This window comes from Diceros bicornis, chromosome 39, assembly GCF_020826845.1.
Source record: "Diceros bicornis minor isolate mBicDic1 chromosome 39, mDicBic1.mat.cur, whole genome shotgun sequence".
Classification (NCBI taxonomy): Eukaryota; Metazoa; Chordata; class Mammalia; order Perissodactyla; family Rhinocerotidae; genus Diceros; species Diceros bicornis.
This window is the reverse complement of record NC_080778.1, coordinates 17696894-17717107: the sequence shown is the minus strand read 5'-3', so window position 1 is coordinate 17717107 and position 20214 is coordinate 17696894. Positions and strand designations below refer to the sequence as shown.

Here is a 20214-nt window from a genome sequence, read left to right as displayed (position 1 = left end):
TGGTGGTCTGCTTAATATTTCAGGAAAACGTGTATATTGATCCATAGATAGAAAGCAATAATCCTGTGTTAGATGTTCAGTTAATTCAAATAAAAAGTTAGACATTCTAAGTTAGCATAATAAGTTATGAATAAACAGGGGCTCTGCTTATGAAAATCTCTGCCTGAATGAAATCTCCATATCCAGGGAACACACTCAACTCAAATGGCAAGAGTTTACCAGGTATGGTTGCCAATGCCCATTTCTATAATAAAGTCATTGATGAACTCCCAGTTGCCAAAAGTGGACTTTTTTTGTATGTGGGTTGTTGCCACGGCATGGCTCCCAACAAGCGGTGTCAGTCCGTGCCTGGGAACCAAACCTGGGCCGCTGAAATGGAGTGCGCCAAACTTAACCACTAGGCCATGGCACCGGCCCCAAAAGTGAATTTTTTTTTTTTTGCTTTTAGCTTGGTTGGCCACTGGGCGTCATTCAGACCTGTGGACCACACCATTTTCCCTTAGCCTGCGTGAGAACACCTTTCCTCTTTTCTTACCTCCTGGCCACACCAGAGTCACGTCATTTTTTCCTCTTCTCTTACCATTTAAAATGAGGGCTCCCCAGGGATGCACATTCATACCTTTTTCTTCCCGTTCTATCTGTGTCCCTTGGAGAATCTTATCCAAGCTTCTGGTTTTAACTACATCTGTATGCCGGCGATCCCAACCTGCATCCCCATCCTCCCCGGCCGTCCTCTGTTCCAGGCCTGTGCATCCAGCTTCCTACCAGGCATCTCCTCTTGCGTGTTTCAATATCATGCTCTCAGCTCCTCTGACTCGTTCTCAGTCCAGCTTCCAGAGTCGTCTTCCTAAAACACGTCTGATGGTGTGAGGGCAACCAACCAAATAGCCCAGTCTGACAGCTACTGGTCTGTTATCAAGAAAACATCAGCAAATTTGGAAGTTTAGCATTTATTGAAAGAAAAGTGACATTTCACAAAAGAGAAAAACAGTTCATTCTTTTTAGGCCTTGGCCGCGAGATGGTCAAGGAGCCTCCACGCTACGTAAGATTTCACGGGCACTCCCTGTCGTCACGAAGCACTGTGAGGACCCTGCTCTGGAACGTAATGGGATCTGTAAAGCCACTTAACTGGGCTCACGAACCACAGTGTCCCAGTTCATGGAAAGTGAAAGAACAAGTTGGGGCCACCTCCCTCCCTCGGGACCCCTCCCTGTACTTTCTGTGTGTGGCAGCCGCCCGGGGACACAGGGACTGATCAAGAATGCTGATGTTGATCCAGACTAAATGCTGGTAAAGCATCCTTTCCGAACTGTGTGGGCAAAATAAGTAGAAATCAAATGTTGAATCATTTCTTTTCCTGTCCCAGTGGTTTGCCCCATCCCCTGCCCCGCATCTTGAAGATCCCAGCTCTAAAATATTGTAGGCAGGAATTTATTTTATTTTATTTTATTTTGAGGAAGATTGGCCCTGTGCTAATATCTGTTGCCAATCTTCCTCTTTTTCTTTTTTCTCCCCAAAGCCCCAGTACATAATTGTGTATCCTAGTTGTAGGTCCTTCTAGTTCTCCTATATGGGACGCCGCCTCAGCATGGCTTGATGAGCCATGAGTAGGTCTGCGCCCAGGATCCGAACCCGCGAACCCCGGGCCGCAGAAGCAAAACTTGTGAACTTAACCACTGCGCCACTGGGCCGGCCCCCAGGCAGGGATTTTTATTTTCCGATTTTCACCAACCTCAGTGTCTGCCCCAGGTGGCACTTTAGCGATGGCAGGTGAATGAGTCTGTTCACTAAAGATGCTGGATCTCTTTAATTCTCTTTAGTCCCTGTAATTTTAGAAATGCGTCTTTGCTGGACAAAGTGCCTGTTGGTGATTTTTAGAGTAATGCTCTACATGTTGAACTTTGTTTTCTGAACTGTGTTGAAAACTTTTGAAGGATATAGAAGCAGGTTTCATAGGTATCAGGTAATAGAAATCATAATTTTTCAAAAAATATTTCTCAACCTTTTTTTTGACCTATGCCAGCTTTCAGTATATATACAAATCTCATACCTGAGATTCTCATATGTACCCTTTCGAAACACGTTGATAGCAGAAGATAAATTCTGTCTTCTAGCCAAGAGGGTGGGGCTGTACTTTTTATAGCTTAAATGTAAAAATTTTAAATTTAGCATTTTATTTGCTAAATACAAAATTATGATGTTGTTTATAACAGCGAATCACATCTGCCTTCCCTCTCCCCTCTTCGTAATCTGACTCTTGCCACCCGTCTTCAAAATCAGTGAGTTCGGGAAAAATATTTTTCATGTTATCTACACTGTAGAGTACTGCCACATGCTCCGAGTTAACTGTCTGCATATCTGTGTCTCACTATTGTTTTAACATTTCGTCTTCTGCCTGGGGAGTGGGCGGTTCTCTTGAAGCTGCTTCTACTCCAGCCTCAGCAGAGAAAGCGATATTTTGTTATGAGGTAAAGTTTCAAGCCAGGCTTTGGCTAGGATCTCCCCCATTTGGGAGGAGGCAAGTAGAAACAGCCAGCGAGATGGTAATTCTCCTTGAATTTTAGCTCATTAAAACCTTTCCTGGTCCTCAGTGGATTATTTATGGATTTAAGCATCTAGCACTTCTCCTTTCCAGAAAGAATTGGCATCTCCAATGTGATCATTGCGAAGGGAGGAGATTTTTGTCTTTTCTCTGTGGGATCAGCTGTCCCCCCCCCGGTTGCTGGTTAGCACAACGGACTTCAGAGTGGTATTTAGGTACGGAGTTGAGGGGTCAGAATGAGATTTCCGAGATTTATAGGTAATGAAAAGAACAGGTTGCATCAAAGATACCACGTGGAGGAAACTAAGTGTTCTTAGGGGACTTGTGTGAACCTATGAGCTCTAGTTTTTTCCAGAATGAACATTTCAGTCTTGTTCTTATTGACTTCCGTTTTTAATATATTTTCATATGTTCTGGTTTTGCTGCGATTGTGCATGAAAATGTAGCAAAATGGTGTTTCTCATATCTGCTGATCATTTGCAACAGTGTCAAACGCTTGTTTCTCCTGAGAGTTACTGTGGGTGAAAATCTGCGGTGGTAAGGGTCAAGGAAGAAATCCATTTTCTTATTCAGATGTTTAAAATGCTCTTTCCCTAAGGACACTTTTTCCCCCTAAATATATTATCACCCAGAAGTCTAGCTGCTTTTCAGATCTATGTGTAGAGAACATGTGTGGTATTAACACGCTAGATTGCTGATAATATTGGCTGTAAACTTCCTAATCCAGGTTCACAGTGTTGTGGCCCTTGTAGCATATGTTTAGGCAAACGTTTCAGTAAGAACTTATTTTCTTTTTAATGTGATTATAATATAGTCGATGCACCATTTCAATGCAACACCATTTCCATGTGATACAATTTCTTCTTCCCATGCCTTGATAAAGTATGGTGCTGAAAAGCAATGGGCACTGTTTGGCTCATTCGTGAGTACTCAATGGATATTAGTTCACTTTTCCCTATTTGCATGATCAAATTGATCAAGTATCTGGGATGTTGATTTTTAAAAGCCAGCCTTGGTAGTCTAGTGGTTAAGATTCAGCTCTCTCACTGCCATGACCCGGTTTGTTTTCCGGTCGGGCCCGCATCACCCCACCTGTTGGTTGTCATACTGTGACGGCTGCCTGTTGCTGGGATGCTGAATGCTATGCCATCGAGATTTCAAATACCAGCAGGGTCACCTATGGGGGACAGATTTCAGTGGAGCTTCCAGACTAAGACAGACTAGGAGGAAGGATCTGGCCACCCCATTCCGAAAAAATTGGCCATGAAGATCCTGGGAATAGCAACGGAGCGTTGTCTGATAGAGCACTGGAAGGAGAGAGGATGGTGCAGCAAGGCTGGGGAGGATTCCACTCTGCTGTCCACAGGGTCACTAGGAGTGGACTCGACGGCACTAACAACAACTTTTAAAAGTTGGCTTTAGCCAGTCTTTGAAAAGACATGTATTAAAATTGTTACCATGCTCCTCCTCTATCAGGGGAACTTGGGGCTGCCCTAGATCTGGGCTTTTTTGTTCATAAACCAGGTAGGACTGTCATGGATTTGCTTCCCCTCACTGCGATCTCTTGTCTCAAGACTCCTAAGAGACTTTAGCTGATGCAGCCCAAACAGTGTTACAGACTCCCAGGCTGAGGAGCTGACCTGGTTCTTCCCTGAGATCTTCAGCCATCACCCTGTCCAAGCTGGGAATGGATGAGGATGTGTGAGGCCTGTTCATGTACGGGGTTGTTGGATGGTTGGGTGGTGGTAATGGTAGCAGGGGTGCTTTGTGTTTTGTCTTCCACTCTGATTCTAGAGAGTCTGCAGTCCGTTGCAGGGTGTCAAAGTCTGAGGAAAGAGCAATGGGGGAAGGACCAACAGCGTTGGAGATGGGAGGGTGGGCAGCTTCCCTCTTTCTACCTCATAGAGTATTTCCAAGATGGGGACTGCTAGGGGAAACAGGACATACCATAGAGGTACTGATACTCGCTGAGTCTCAGTCTCCTGGTCTGTTAAATGGGTGTAGTTACACCAACCTCACATATTTGGGATATTCAATGAGATAATATTAACAGCACTGGGCTGACGCACACAACTGTAGCCGTTTTCCCCCCTGGGTCTAAGATTCCTTCCTCGCCTCTCTCCCTCCACATGTGGATCCAATTCGAGATCGTCGGTTGCTTAGTTGGTACCGGGACAGAGGTCAGAGCCAACCTCTTCCCCTACTCTCTATGTAACCTGCCTACCAGAATGTTCCTCCAGCACCGTGTTATCAAAATACGATCAGGACGGACGTGATGAACGTGTTTCGTAGTAGTGGATTGCATTCTTTCTATTTTCTCAGGAAAAAAACTAGCAGTTTGACAGGAGACTAACCAGGGCCTCAAGGAAAATGAGATTCTTTCTCAAGCTCTTGAAAATACTTCCCTGAATCTAGTAAAATTCCATATGGGTCTAATTTGGATTGTGCAGTTGCACAGGCCGGCAGGCCCCCTGCCCTGGTCAGATCTTCAGGGGGATTCGCTGTAATGACGCCTGTTTTCCTCCTGAGCTGCTGCGTGAATCAGGATGCCACCCACCCATGTACCTCTCAGGCTCCTCTTCCCATCAGGATAGTTGTCTTTGTCCCGTCTTTTTTCTTGATATCGCGGTTAGTGGTGAAAACACGTAAATGATAATATTCCACATCGTGTACATGAAGTACTACCCTGAAGAAATTTTAAAGTCTCCTTTTCTGTCTAGGATGTGATAATCACGTTCTGTTTGTCCTAGAATGTGCTACGTTCGTAAATTAGTAAGGTGATTCTGTCCACGTCATCAGTGTGGAACTAAACTGTGGAACTGCAGTGGTCATCTCTTACCTTGAGGTCATTTGACATCAATGGTCAGTCAGGTCTTTATGCTACAGATTAAAACATATGTGGTGTTTTTCTTTTCTTTCTAGCTTCACGAGGCTGACATTGTGGTCTTAGGCTTGCCCAAGCCGGAGGAGATTCCCCTGTCTTGGATACAACCAGGAACGACTGTTCTCAACTGTTCCCATGACTTCCTATCAGGTAAATGTTTGAAAATTGGTGCCCGGCCACTGATAAAAATAGGTAAGATTGTTGTGAGAAATGTCAACCTCATTCAGAAGAGAGTATATTTCTGAAATGTTGGTCATTGTCAACATATGTACACAGGATAGGAGACTTAGAATGTTGGTGTGCCTACCTTTTGGTCACCTGATATTGGAACCATATTGTCGGGCAAGGAGAAGGCAAGGTGCCATTGCAGTGGCTGCTTCCTCCTCCTCCCGCATTGAAACGTCCCCCTGCTGCCCTCCAGCATCAAGCAGTCAAGGAGGGTGTGACCTAAAGTAGATACTTTGTACGAAAGCAGCAGAATCCTTTCTCTCAAAGAAATCTTAGCTGAATCTCAACAGGTAAAATGGAAACAGAGTTGTTGGGAGGGATGGGAATGGAGACCAGCCCTCACGTCTCCCTGATTCCCTGCAGTGACCCCTCAAGCACTTCTTGGAGCCCCAAAGAACAGTGTGCGAGTCACCATTAGAAACAGAAACTGTCTTAGGATTGGTGTGGATATTTGATGGTATTTCTCCAAGGGATCTAGGAATGCCCTGGACCCCACCAGGCCCACCTTTAGGGGAGCTCGAGCTGTGCCAGCGCCAGGGCTCCCAGCCAAGGGGCCCGTAGGAGCAAGCTCAGAGGCAAGACCCTTTTCTCATTCACAGAAAGACGCTCTGAGGCTAAGAAGGCTTTGGACCACACCCAGCTGACTCCCTCAAGTTCCTGAGTAACTTGTGTGCAAGACATTGGCAGAGAGAGGCGAAGGAACCCTCCTTCCTTGTTAACCTTCCGCCTCCAAATTTCAGTGTGGAGAGGAGGACTGTACTCCAGGCCAGCGTTTTTTTTTCCTCAAAGCTGGTCAGAACTCGGGCCAGCATGCGTGGGCGCCTCAGCCCTCTTTCCCCTCTGCTGGTACCACACTGGAAGTCTAGATCCTGGAACCTACCAGACTAAAATATGTATAACTTCTGACCTAGGCACCTTGAGATAACTATTTTACATTTTTCCATAAAAAAGTATTAAACTTAATTTTATTGGAATATAATAGAAGGCAAAGACAATAATATACTAAAAGCGTTACTGAAATTCAGATAGTTGTTTCTTTAAAAAGAGAAATATTGGACCCTCCCCTCTAGGAAAGGTAGCTCCTCCCAGAATTGACCAATCAGATTAAAAACCCCTTGGGGCTGAAGGAGGTGAGATGGATTGGAGAGTGCAAGGTGAGATGCTCAGGAAATTCCCAGAATGCTCATGTACTCAGCTCTTAGATGGAGAGTACACGGGTGACGGAAGCAATTAGAAGTGCAGTGTAATATGAATAGAGAGGATTGATGGCTCTTTTTAGCAAATAGAAGGCATGTGCTAAATAACTTCTTGGAAGTATATGTAGTTTCTGAGTATAACTTTTTTTTTTCCCTGAAAAAAACAATGCCTAACCCATCAATGGTGGACATGGCAGATTTGCTCCTCTGCTCAGAATCCTGGTTAGATTAGGAAGGTCAGTTACGACATTATTTTTTTTTTTTAAATGAATGCTTCTTTGCTGTAGTATTTACTTGCTATATTTTTATTAGAGTTTATATATTTAGGACAATTTTGGCACAATCCTGTCTGGAGATAGGAGAGTCAACTTCACTGTTCTTTTGGAATCCCTGTGATTATATGAAAGTGACATATTTTTTATTAATGAAATTGTGCCTTATTTTTATGTTTCTTTTTAGGACCTTTATTAAAGGCATTCTTAAAAACATTATATTTTGATTCTCTTGGGGAAAAAAAAAGACTAAGGCATTATGTTTTGATTTAATGATTCTGCATGTAGACTGATGGCAGTTGGGTTTTTTTTTTTTTTTTGGTGAGGAAGATCGGCCCTGAGCTAACATCTGCCAATCCTCCTCTTTTTTTTGCTGAGGAAGACTGACCCTGAGCTAACATCCATACCCATCTTCCTCCACTTTATATGGGACGCCGCCACAGCATGGCTTGCCAAGCGGTGCGTCGGTGCGCGCCCGGGATCCGAACCTGTGAACTCCGGGCCACCGCAGCGGAGCGCGCATACTTAACCGCTTGGGCCACCGGGCCGGCCCCCAACAGTTGGTTATTTTAAATTAGTCTGGTCCAGTAGTGGCCGTTTTCTTGTTGATTTTTGAATACCCAGTGTCCAGAATAGTGCCTGATGCATAGTAAGCACTCGGTAAATACCGTGTTGAATGAGCGAATAAACGTGGACTCAGAATTGTACTCTGATTGATTGCATTTTAAGTTAGTTATAGATTTAGACATTCCCTTGAACTTGTCTCTCACGTAAAAACAGGGCCGACAGAGCAAGACAAAGATGGAAAATGCTATGCTGCTTAAATGGATGAACATTCTCCAGTTGGTACTATTTATAACATTATATTTCTCAATCATCACAGTTTTCATTTTGGCAACTTTGATTAGTATGAAAATTCAATCTATAAGTAAATTGGAGAAAGTCTTTTTCCCCTCTTTATATATCATCTTGCCCCTTTAAACAAATGAATAGAGTTTTCCAAGCATTATTAAAAGGAAAGGTGCTTTTATTTAAACTTAAGAGCAAAACAATTTTTAATATACTTGTGATTCGGTGAAGGCAGGGTTTTATAATGAAATTTTCGTACTCATCTTAATGGTACAGGGTTCCACTCCCCCCTTGTAAAAATAGATGGGATGTGGTGATTTATGACGAGGTAATTCTATAGAGGCATTTTATTGTATGTATAATCCCAGGAGAGATTTTCCCGATGGCTGATATCCCAGAAGCAGTGCTTGGAAAACAATTACAAGTAACTTGTTGGATCTGTTCACTTTTCTATGGCATGAGTCTAATGTTTAGATTTAAAACAGGGTCATATCAGTGTTCAGTTTTCCAGCTGTAAGAATAACTAAATTTTTTTATTATTAAAAAAATTATTTTGAGTGAAGGAAGTGGGCTGTGATTTTGTAATGCTCTGTTTGCTAAAGAGCAGAATTCCCTCCCAGCAAGACCATTTTGTACCCCAGTATTAGGGCTTATTTCCTGATGTACCAAATCAGACAAGGGAGAAGCGGGTGTGATATCTCCAGCCCAGAGAACAGCATCAAAACAGCGACTTTGTGGATCAGAGGAGCTGACAGCTTCATTTTAAGCAAACATAATCCCATTTAGTGAGGAGCAGGGGCAGAAGCCCGGGCTGCATCCCAGGGCTCATGCTAATGAGCTGGGGCATCCTGAGGGACCAAGAGCCTTCCCTCTTATGGCCCTGTAGTGGAAAGAGCATGGAATTTGGAATCAGGATTGATCTGACTCAAGAAGAAGAGAGAGTTTTGGTTTGCTTTTTAACTCTTAATTGCATTGTACTAGTAGGCTGTGTGACTTTGAGCAAATAACTTAAGCTCTCTGATCTTCAGTTTCCTTGTGGGTAAGATGGGAGCAAGGCTGTGGGGAGGAGTAATGAGATACCACCTCAGGTACAGCCGCTCTTTCATAGCAGCTGCCAATCATGTTGGGCCACTCCCTCCGCAGGCTCGCTCCACTGCATTGCAGCCACGCCACCAGCACACAAAATAATTTTGGGGCATCATGTAAGCAGAATATTTCAATATTTGAAAAATCAAGCCCAAGGAAGGAAGAAGTCCTATGATATTCTGAGAATGTAAGATAGGCAGCATTAGAGAAATTAGGCATGCATGTAATTTAATCATTATCCTAATGCACTTAGAATAAAATAAGGATATTTGCTTATGACTTTTGAATCTATTACCTATTTTCCTTAAATTTTTTCCAGGAAATTCTGGATCTTTTGGACCCATCCCTGAGATATATTATTGCCAATTTTTCATTTCAAATTTTAATTCGTTTTCAATGCAATATATTTGATGTTTTTAAAAGGTTCAAGCCATTTAAAATATGCAAACTGTATTAATTCCTTCTTGATTTGGTTTCAGTGATTTCAAAAAAGCTGCTTCTCTAAGTCGATACTAATATTTTAATTATGTTCCTTTCTCTGAAGTTTCTTAATTGTATTCCTTTAAAAAATAGTAATACACTGTCATTTGATGGTGGAATTCAGATATTTTAAGCCGAGTGAAACTCTCGAGAGCATTGTCTCAAAAATGATACTAAAATTTTGTTGATTGCATTTTATTGTTTATTCTGAAAGGTTAATAGATTTAACTTAAACACTAATCACCAGTGTTTTTTGAAAGTTCTATCTGTACTGATTTGTAATTTTTAGCTCTTCGTGTTTTCAAAACTTCACAGAAATCTTTTTGGAATAACTCGTTCTCCTAGAGTAGGAGAAAATGTTCAGAGTTCAGTTTGCGGGTTCGTACAGTGATTTTGTGATAAGAAGGGTGCCCTGGGCCAGTGAGCAGAAAAGTTGACACGTTTCCAATATAGCAGAGATGGCAGGAGGACTGAAGAATTTGTCTTGGTCCTTTTCCCACTTCATTTATTCTGGCAAAATTCCCAGGGTGGTCTCAGAACAGCTCATCAGGGAAAAGGCTGTTCTGATTTGCAGAGAAAGCATTGTAACACTTTAGCCTTAAAGTTTCTTATTGTAGAAAGTTGGGTTATGATAAGAAAAACTGTAAATGAAAAGGCCATCTTTTAAAGTGGTTCATTGACTTGTCCCTGGAGGAACCAGGAGTTAATGGGGAAGTGAAAAGACCCATTTGGTTTGGGATGGGACCCAGGCTGGACTCGCAGGCCAGTGTAGACAACCCTCTGGGTGGAGCCCTACCTCTACACAGGCAGGGCGGTGAGGTAATGATTTCCCTTCTCGATTCTCTTTAGCCATGAAATTTATTAAGAACGTATTCCTAATTCACTGAGTTGTCATCTTAATTGCTTCAGATTATCTGGATTGAGAATGCTTAATTCAGTTTTAAGATTACCTTGATTCCTGCCAGAAAAGCAATAACAATGTTTGTGATAGAAAATTTGTGAAATATAGAATAGTACACGGAAGAAAATAACAATAACTTCTGATCCAGTTGTCTTGAGATAAGCATTGTACATTTTTCCATTAAAAAAGCATTACATGGGGCCGGCCCAGTGGCGTAGCAGTTAAGTTTGTGCATTCTGCTTCTGCGGCCTGGGGTTCGCAGGTTTGGATCCCAGCGTGGAGGTGCTCACTGCTCATCAAGCCATGCCGAGGCGGCATCCCACATAGAAGAACTAGAAGGACCTACAACTAGGACATACAACTATGTACTGGGGCTTTAGGGAGAAAAAAAGAAAAAAAAGAGGAAGATTGGCAACAAATGTTAGCTCAGGGCCAATCTTCCTCAAAAATAAGGAAAAAAAAAGCATTACGCTTTGGGGTGGACCTGGTGGCATACTGGTTGAGTTTGTGCACTCTGCTTCGGCTGCCCGGGTTTCGCGGGTTTGGATCCTGGGCGCCGATCTACACACTGCTCATCAAGCCATGCTGTGATAGCATCTCACATATGAAGTAGAGGAAGGTTGACACAGATGTTAGCCCAGGGACAATCTTCCTCAAGCAAAAAAAAAAAAAAAGAAAAGAGGAATATTGGCAACAGATGTTAGCTCAGGGCCAATCTTCCTCACCAAAAAAAAAAAAAAAGCATGACAATTTTATTGGCTTGAGTAGAGTAGAAAGTGAAGAAAATAAGAATCTAAAAGCGTTACTGAAATTCAGGTAACTGTTTCCTCAAAAAGAGTAATATTGGTTCCTACAAGAGTCTTCTAAAGTTTAAAATATATGTGTATGTTCATTTTGTGTTGTGTTTTAAAATCTTTGTTGATTTTAGCTGTGTTCTATATTATGCAAGGTGGTGGCTGAGATTATGGGAGGAATTAATCACTATGTAATTCTGTAGGTGAAATATTCTTCATTCATCTGGTTGTTTGTGATTCTGTTCTGGGAACATGCGTTTATAAATTGATACTAGCTCCTGGAATGTAGCTTTTCCTTATTTCTCCTCCGTTTAAAGATAGAGATAAGAAAGAGAGAAGCATATTTCTTTTCCATAGTGGTTGGACAAGACCTTCAGATTAGATCTCTAGTGGTTCAAACAAAACAAAACAAATCTCTCATTCTCTAGACTCTTAGCTTTTGCCTAAATATGATTTATAAAACTGTAGTGTTGCTAATCTTTAAACAGTACCTGGGGGATATGATTTTCCAACGCCCTTAATACATTTGACAATAGAACATCACAGAACACTTACTCTTAAGTGTTTTCTGCTCTTTCTTGCAAAGGACTGTCAGCAGAATGGATAATTTATAAGTAGAATGTTCCAAAAAAGAAGAAGATAATTTCTTAATTCAAAAAAGTTGCCATTATAAATGTTTCTTTTCTCTACGGGAGGATGTAGGCTAAAGCATTTTGTATGTGTGTTTGTTTTTCATAAACTTCGTAAGTACCAACTAAAGGAGGGAAAAGTAGTTCTTATAAATGCCACTCTATTTTGAAAACCAAGTAATCTCTAAAATTAATATGCTAAAATGTAATTTTTCAGTGTTGATGGAAAATTGGTCACATTACTTTATATCAGGGATTTTTTTTTTGGCAGAGAATGATCTACCCTGAGCTAACATCTGTTGCCAATCTTTCTCTTTTTTTTTTTTTTTTTTTGGCTCCCCAAAGCCCCAGTGCATGGTTATATATCCTAGTTGTAAGTTGTTCTAGTTCTTCTATGTGAGCCACCACCACAGCATGGCAACTGATGGGTGGTGTGGTTCTGTCACCAGGAAGTGAACCCAGGCCGCCAGGGTGGTGAGCAATGAACTTTAACCACTAGACCATCAGGGCTGGCTCTCAGGGAGTTTTTAAATTATCAAAGAAGGCCTTATCTTTCGCATAACACTTTGGCTGGGCTCATCCTAGAGGAGTTGTAGTCCCCCTTCTTTTTTTTTTTTTTTTTGGTGAGGAAGATTGGCTCTGAGCTAACGTTGGTGCCCATCTTCCTCCATTTTGTATGTGGGGTGCCACCACAGCGTGGCTTGATGAGCAGTATGTCGGTCCACACCTGGGATTCAAACCTGCAAACCCTGGGCCGCTGAAGTGGAGTGTGCGAACTTAACCACTACGCCACTGGGCCAGCCCAGTCCCCCTCCTTGTACTTTGTATTCATAAGTGAAATTGCTTTTATTTTATATGTATTGTTTAAACATACACACTATATGCCAAGCACTTTACATACTATATATCACATTAAATTCTCACAAAATTCTAAGGTTGATTAACATTAATTAAAAGGCCCAAAGTCACAATTGTTAGTAAGAGGTGGAGGCACAATTTTAATCCAGTCTGACTCTTAAAGTCTGTGGCCCCATCAAGAACCCCAAGGCTGTGTCAGGGACTGTGGCCTACTTATTGCTGACATCCTAACGTCCTTGGTTGAAAATGGGAACAGCACTCAGTGTGCTGGCTTTTTACAAGGAGCAGTTGGTTATCAATGCCAATATGCTGACAGTCCTTTTTTTCTCAATTTTTTTACAGGGAAGCTTGGATGTGGTTCTCCCGCGGTACATTTTGGTGGTCTTATTGCAGACGATGATGTGAGTCTCCTTGCTGCCGCTCTGCGGATCCAGGTGAGTTTGGCACAGCTGTTTGAGAATTTTTGAGTTTAGAGCTTTGATTAATAGTTGCTAACATTTTGCGAGTGTTTGCTGTTTAGCAGACACACTGTTAAATACCGTACACACGTAATGTCATTTAATTCTCACAATCCTGTGAGAAAATGTTATTCTCATTTGAGAGATGAGGAAATGGAGACAGAAAAATTAAGTTAGTTGCCTTTGGTCCCATGAGGTGTGAGGGAGTGACCCAAAGCAGGGTTCGTTATTAGTTGTCTATTGCTATGTAATAAATTACCCCCCAAATTTAGCAACTTAAAACAATAAACATTTGTAATCTCAGAGTTGCTAGGGGTCAGAGATTTGAGAGCAGCTTAGCTGGATGGTTCTGGCTCAGAATCTCTCATGTGGTTGAAATCAAGAGATCAGCGGGAGGCCAGCCCCGGTGGCCTGGTGATTAAATTTGGCATGCTCTGCTTCTGTGGCCTAGGTTCAGTTCCCAGGCACGGACTTACACCATTTGTCTCAGTGGCCATGCTGTCTTGTGGGCTCACAAACAAAATAGAGGAAGATTGGCAACAGATGTTAGCTCAGGGCGAATCTTCCTCAACAACAACAACAAAAATTATTTTAAAAAATTTTAAAAAAGAGATCAGCCAGGGCTGCAGTCATCTGAAGGCTTGCCTAGGGCCAGAGGATCACTTTCAAGATGGCGCCCTCACATGGCTATTGGCATGTAGTATTTAATTCCTCATTGGCTATTAGCAGGATGCTGTAGTTCTTCATCATCTGGACTTCTCCACAGGGCTGCTCACAACGTGTCAGCTAACTTCCCTCAGAGTGGGTGATCCAGAGGAGAGAGCAAGGAGGAAGCCGCAGTGGGTTTTATGACCCAGTCTTCAAAGTCACATGCCACCACTTGCTTTTTTCCTCTTTGCTAGAAGCGAGCCACCAAGTCTAGGTCACATTCAAGGGAAAGGGAATTGGGCTCACCTCTTGAAGACAGGAGTGTTAAAGAATCTGTGGACGTCGTTTTGAACCACCACCATCTATGTGACCTAAAGGCCAAGATCTCCAGCTCTCGTGTTCTGTTGGTGCTGGAACCTGCCATGGTGGTGTCTGCCAGCAGTGGCATTAAATAGCAGTGAAGAAACCTGAGCCTTTAATTCTGCCACATTAGAATTAAACAGAAGCAAGTTTTAGTTTCTTTCTTTCCTACACACATGGTAATACACAATTATAACTTTTCACTTCAAAATGGCATATAATATGTTTCTGTAAGGATTGTGTGTTACATTTCAACTCAAGCCAAATTTTATTTCTATATATTTCTATGTATGTGTCTGGTATCACTATTTAATGATTCAGTTTGCTTGTCCTGTTATATCAACTGTAGAAGGATTGTACTTGAAATGGTGTTACAGATTTTGGAAGCTGGATCTGGAAGCTGATCATTCATGCAATCTCCTGTTTTCCTCATTTTTTTTTTTTTTTCTAGTTGAGATGAAGATTACATGCCAGTATAATTTCATCCATGCACTGGATGTCTTTAGCGACTGCTTAAACTATTTTCATGGTGCAGCAGCTCACATTTTCCTTTTTAAGACAAACCTACAAATTTAATTACACGTGCATAAAGTTATTCCTGATCTTCACTTGGGTTGTGGTGCAACTGTGTAACCTGTCTCATGGCATAACACCCCCGACCAATATTTTCATAGTTTACTTACGGCCCTTGTCAGCTTTGACTTATGACATGCCTTCCTTTCTGCCCCTACTGAAGAGCGTAGTCAACAGTGGAAGGAGACGGCTTCGTGAGCAGCAGTACACCAGGTGGCAACTTCACTGCTTGGAACTTCAGCCTCTCTCCCCCGTACCGAGGTATCCGGGAGGTTTGTGTATACTGATGTCAGCTCACCAAAGGGCCTTAGATATCCGAAGTTATCCATTGGGTGGGGACACAGCCCCTGGTATTATGGCTTTGACGGTAGATAATTTTCTCTAATCAAATCGCTGCACGATTTTTTCTATCAAGTCCTCCGAAATAAGTAGTAATGAACATTGTTACCATCTTCTATCAATCCTAGGATGCATATTTTTTCGTTTCTGGGATCAGGAGGCACATTACCGTTGATGACGTATTCTGCGTTGAATGCCAATGTTTTTTCTTCTTAGCGGTCCACAAAATAATGGCATCTTGGATTTGACAAAATGCAATAATGTAATATTTGGAATATGCTTTTTAGTGTTAGAAATGCCCAAGACACACGTCAGCGTGGTCTTAAGGGCCAGGTCAGTTTCTACTCTGGGGGTAAATGATCAGTGAAACCAAACTCCATTCCATGTGGGAAGTGAGCTCAGCTCTCGTCAGAATGTGGTGATATCCTTTATGTGACAGGATGCTCTGTGAGAGTCCAGATGGGTGTTTTCTTCAGTGGTATTTAATGAAGTGTAAGCTACATATTCTTTCTGTATAAATGTGGAAATACAGACTGCAGGACATAGTCTCAGCATGTGATTTAGAGCAATTAGTTAGATATGATATCTGAGCCCGAGAAATGCACTTTCCAGCCTCCTAATGAGTCCTCTCTGGCTGCCTCCCCTCCAGTGAATTGGCCCAGGCCCCTTCATGCAGGGCGTGCATCATGCCAGCCCATCCCCACATGATTCCGTCCACCAGCATTGGGATACACAGAGTGTCAGTAGATAAACCCTCCAGTAATTGACTAATTTTTCACTTGATAACCAGTTGCTTTTTAGAGTTGACCTCTGTTTCCTTGGGCAGTCAGCTGAACGCTATGGTCTGATTATACCCACCAGGCTGGTGAAACCCTCCAGGCTATGTTTTCACCCCTGAAATAGACTAAACATCTGACTCATCTTCTGTGCTCATCAATACATGGGTTCCAAGGAATGTTGTTCTTTGTAGTATCATCCCTGAGGTTGTACAGTCTGTTTCATCAAATATCTTATTTTTTGAAGTTACTTATGTTGTTATAGGACTTTGATTTTTACAAGTAAACGAGTCAACTCTCCTTAGAGGGAGCTAAAAAAAATTAAGATGGACCCCGCCAAATCGTGTACCAAAATCTTTGTATAAATCAAAATAAATTCTACTTGGGGGAAAAAGTGCTTTGATTGCTTAACCAAATTTGACTTCTAGAGCCACTGGGGAAAGAAAGGCAGGCTGAGTAGTTTATAAATCACCCAAAAAGTCAAAATAATGTCACTATCACTCCTTAGCTAGCGAAGAGAAAACCTTGGGGATTTTCCAGGAGTGGGCTCTTCAATGTAGGAGATTGTGGCAGGGGAGAAAGAAAAAAATATAGCCAGAAAAGCAAAAATCAAGTAGGAGCGTAGACAGAGATGTGAGAGGCGGTGCGGGGAGGAGAACTGGAAAGGAAAATTCAGGCGAACCTGGGGAAGGGATTACTACCTGACTGGAGGCGCAGAGCTCAGCCCACGTCTGGCCCGAAGCATGCTCTCTCCCCTCTCCAAGCTGCTCTAGTGCCCTTCAGAAAGGTCGGGGTTGGAGATAGGATTACTGTTATCTCTTGCACCAAGGTCAGATGCCTGTGGGTTCATGGAGGGTAGTATGGGGGCTGAGAGTAGCTTGTCAGCTGTAGCAACAGGAAAATACTAGAGCAGAGGCTGCCTGCCAGTGGAGAGGGTGATCAGCCGCCCACTGCAAAGAGACTGCTGTGCCCCCAAATAAGGGCTCCAGGACGAGTCAGGGAAGTGCTGTCTTCTCAGAAGGCAGCCTGTAAGACAAAGTGTCTGATGCCTGCTCTCCCAAGCCCTGGCTCGTGCCTGCCGGGTCTCACTCCAACAGCTCTTCAGACAGACAGATGGATGGCCTGAACCCCCAGTAAGAGAAATGGCTGAGCTCAGGAACCCCACAAGGCTGTCTCTGAGAAGCTCAGCACAGGCTGCTGTTCATAGCACTCTTGTAAGATGAGCAGCGATGTTCTCATCTTGCCAGTAAAATAGAAGAGTTAAATCATTTGCCCAGCAACACTCTGGGGTTCCTAAAATTTCCTGTGTCTGCAGTTGAGCTTCGGGCACTGGGTCCACTTACCGACATTTATGTAATTAATTAAACATTTGAAATACAATTTTGGACTTGAAATAGGAAAGAGAGAGGGAAAGTATGGACATAGATAAAACAAAATAGCATTTCCACATTTTTGAATAGCCAAGGGACGCATGAGGCTAGCCCAGTAAGAACATTATGCAATAGCCCATCTATTCGTGGTTAGCCAATACAGTGATGACCCACAGAAAGCATCGTACTCTGAAATGGATTTATACTTATAAGAGGCCTTTGGACACATTATAATAGACAGGTTTCATCTTTTATGATGTAGATGTTATCTTTGTACCTGGGCAGAATTCTAGGATCTTTATGAGTTTTTAAGAGTTGCTTCTCTAAAGAAATGTACCATTTTCTCATGCACATTAATTGTTAGCAGTTGTGCTTAATACTACTTGGGAGAAAGGACCACAAAGCCATTGCACTGATTTAATTGTTGGCATGGTGTCTGGCTGTTTTTCACTCGAGCAGCGACCACCTAAGCTGAGAAGACTCTTGCCTCTTATGTGTTTCCCCCCAGTGATATTGAGATTTCAAGAGCCCAGACTCCAAAAGCCGTGGATGTCCTTGCCAAGGAGATAGGATTGCTTCCAGATGAAATTGAAATCTACGGCAAAAGCAAAGCCAAAGTACGTTTGTCCCTGCTGGAGAGGTTCAAGGATCAAGCAGATGGAAAATATGTTTTAGTGGCTGGGTAAGACCACTTTTCAAATCTATTTTACGAAGAAGACATGTTTATAAAACTCTCTTCTGTCTTTATATCTGTCGTCACAGCCCTCAAATTCATCCTTTTCTCAAATGTGACGTTTTTTTGTCCATTTCAATTGGCATTCCTTCATTGGACATGAGGTAAGTTTTTATTTTCAGTGCAAAACAAATTAGTCTCCTCCACAAAGGATAAAGCAAAAGGAGTTCCCGATCCAGCCCTTTATTTTCTGTTTCTCATAATGTATTTCGATCACCCTTGTTCCACCTTGGATTTTTCATTTAGTTTTTCATGATAAAAATCAAAGTAAGAATTGAAGGTAAAATATTTTGAACCAAGCAGCAGTTTTTGTTGTGTTCTCCTTAGAAAAAAACAGTTTAATGGAAAATGTACAGATAATTTTGTGAAACTCATGTTTCTCTATTAATATCATTAATCTTTCTTATTTTTGTATTTGTATTACAAAAACTCATTATTTCTCTTTTCTTGCATTTCAGAATTAATGTTGGCCATTTTCATTTGGTTGGTCATTTTATAAAAGGCAAATGTGCAGTTCTTGTGAAAAAGATTGTTTGCTTTATTTTCTCTCTTTTTAAAAAAGAAATACACTCACTAGCTGAAAAATGATAGAAAACAAGGGATTTCAAATATTCATTCAATGTGACCTAAGGGAACATCAAGAGACCATATAAATTCCTCTGTTGTCTTGAAATTGCATTACATGGACTTGCTAATGATACAGAGGCCAAGGCTTGAGGCTCAAAAATCTGTTTGTTAACAGGCAGAGACATTTCTTGTAACTGGACTTGTCTCATCATTAACTTTGTTTTTACATATTTCGTTATTAGTCTAAGTGCTTTATTTCTTTTTTAATTATAAAAATTATGCATACTCATTGTAACAATATTCCAAAAATATGGAAAGTATAAACAAGAAAGTAAAACATCCCGAATCCTACCACCCAGAGGAAACGGCTGTTAACATTTGAGACCATCTTGACACTGATAACAGATTTCATAAATGAGGTCATCCTACATGTGTTGTCCTGTCGGTGACTTGATTAGTCAACAGTGTGTCGTGCGCCTGGCTCCATGTGAGTCCATGCAGAGCTATGTTGTCCTTTTTCATGACTACATAACATTCCACTACTCACAGCTGAGATTCTTAAAGTGCTGTGGAAGGGGGTCCTAGGGGCAGGGGGTGGTAAAAATGCCTGGGATGAGGGTGGATTCCATTTTCCATGTTTTTCTAGCACTGAGAGGCTCTGCTGTGACTAAGCTGCTGATAGTACTGCATGTTTCTAATTCTTCAAGTGTATTGAGGCAGTTAAATGATTTGAAAATATCATAGGGATGTCCCATAATTCATTGAACCAATTCTCTATTGATGGACACTGAAGTTCTTTCCCATTTTTGGCCATTATAACAGCACTAACATTAACAGCCTTGGGCATGCGTATTTGTGCGTTTGGCCAGTGTCTCCCTAGGAAAAATGCCTAGAGGTGAATTCAGTTTTTTAAAACAACAAATAAAGCAAGATATCATCCATAGTGTCACCTCTTTAATGGCATAATAATTTCTTCATGTCTCCTCTCCCTCTCCCTTCCCCCCCATCCTCCTCCTCTTTCCTTATCTCCTTCTGTTACGGTTTTGTAAGAGGAGTGGACAGCCAGAATCTTTCAGAGTCACTCGGCAGCTGTCGTTTTAAGGAATTCATCCCTTGCTGTAGCACCTCAGTTGCCTTTGGCTTAAGCCTTCTCCTTCAGGCTTCCCAGCTCACTTACAGTTTGACTCCCGACCCTAATGGGGTCCCGACCCTAATGGGGTCCTTTCCAACCCCAGTGTCCCCGTAACAGAGCTGCAGGAAAGCTCCTTGCTGAGGGGACATGTTGGTCCCGCCTGCAGGCGTCCTCTGGGACAGATCTGTGAAAGGAGCCAGCTGCCTGGGGGGGACTCCTAGGGCCCAGAGTTTGCAGCACACATCTAGTCAGTGTTACTTTTATGGAAGTATGCTCCATGCAATTTTGTTTGCAGTGAATCAACAAACTCTTGGACATTGAGAACTTCAGAAGCAACTTTAGCGTCTTGTCTGCGGATTTGCCTTTCTTCCTCCAGGCTTTAGGTGATCTTGGTAGGTAGGTTTGCTGGTTTTCTCACCTTGTTTAGGGTAGGAAGACCTAAGGAAAACTCAGGAGGGTGTGTTCGCAGTTTGCAAAGGAAGAATCCTGCAGGAGTTTTTCGTATGGCATGGCTGTGATTTACTCAGGTTTGGGCTTG

General features: G+C 42.2%; 1 protein-coding gene across 4 annotated transcripts in view; it reads left to right on the top strand.

The window, feature by feature from the left end:
- Nucleotides 1–20214, top strand: part of MTHFD1L (methylenetetrahydrofolate dehydrogenase (NADP+ dependent) 1 like) — a 209112-nt gene that overhangs the window by 35173 nt on the left and 153725 nt on the right. For 3 of the 4 annotated variants that reach the window (XM_058534152.1, XM_058534153.1, XM_058534154.1), the window contains exons 8-11: nucleotides 5466–5577; nucleotides 13063–13154; nucleotides 14923–15020; nucleotides 17753–17926. In XM_058534152.1, coding sequence (XP_058390135.1) covers nucleotides 5466–5577; nucleotides 13063–13154; nucleotides 14923–15020; nucleotides 17753–17926 — 476 coding nt within the window. Of the gene's footprint in view, nucleotides 1–5465; nucleotides 5578–13062; nucleotides 13155–14922; nucleotides 15021–17752; nucleotides 17927–20214 lie in introns of those variants that run through there. The other variant, XM_058534155.1, reaches the window with a different exon arrangement.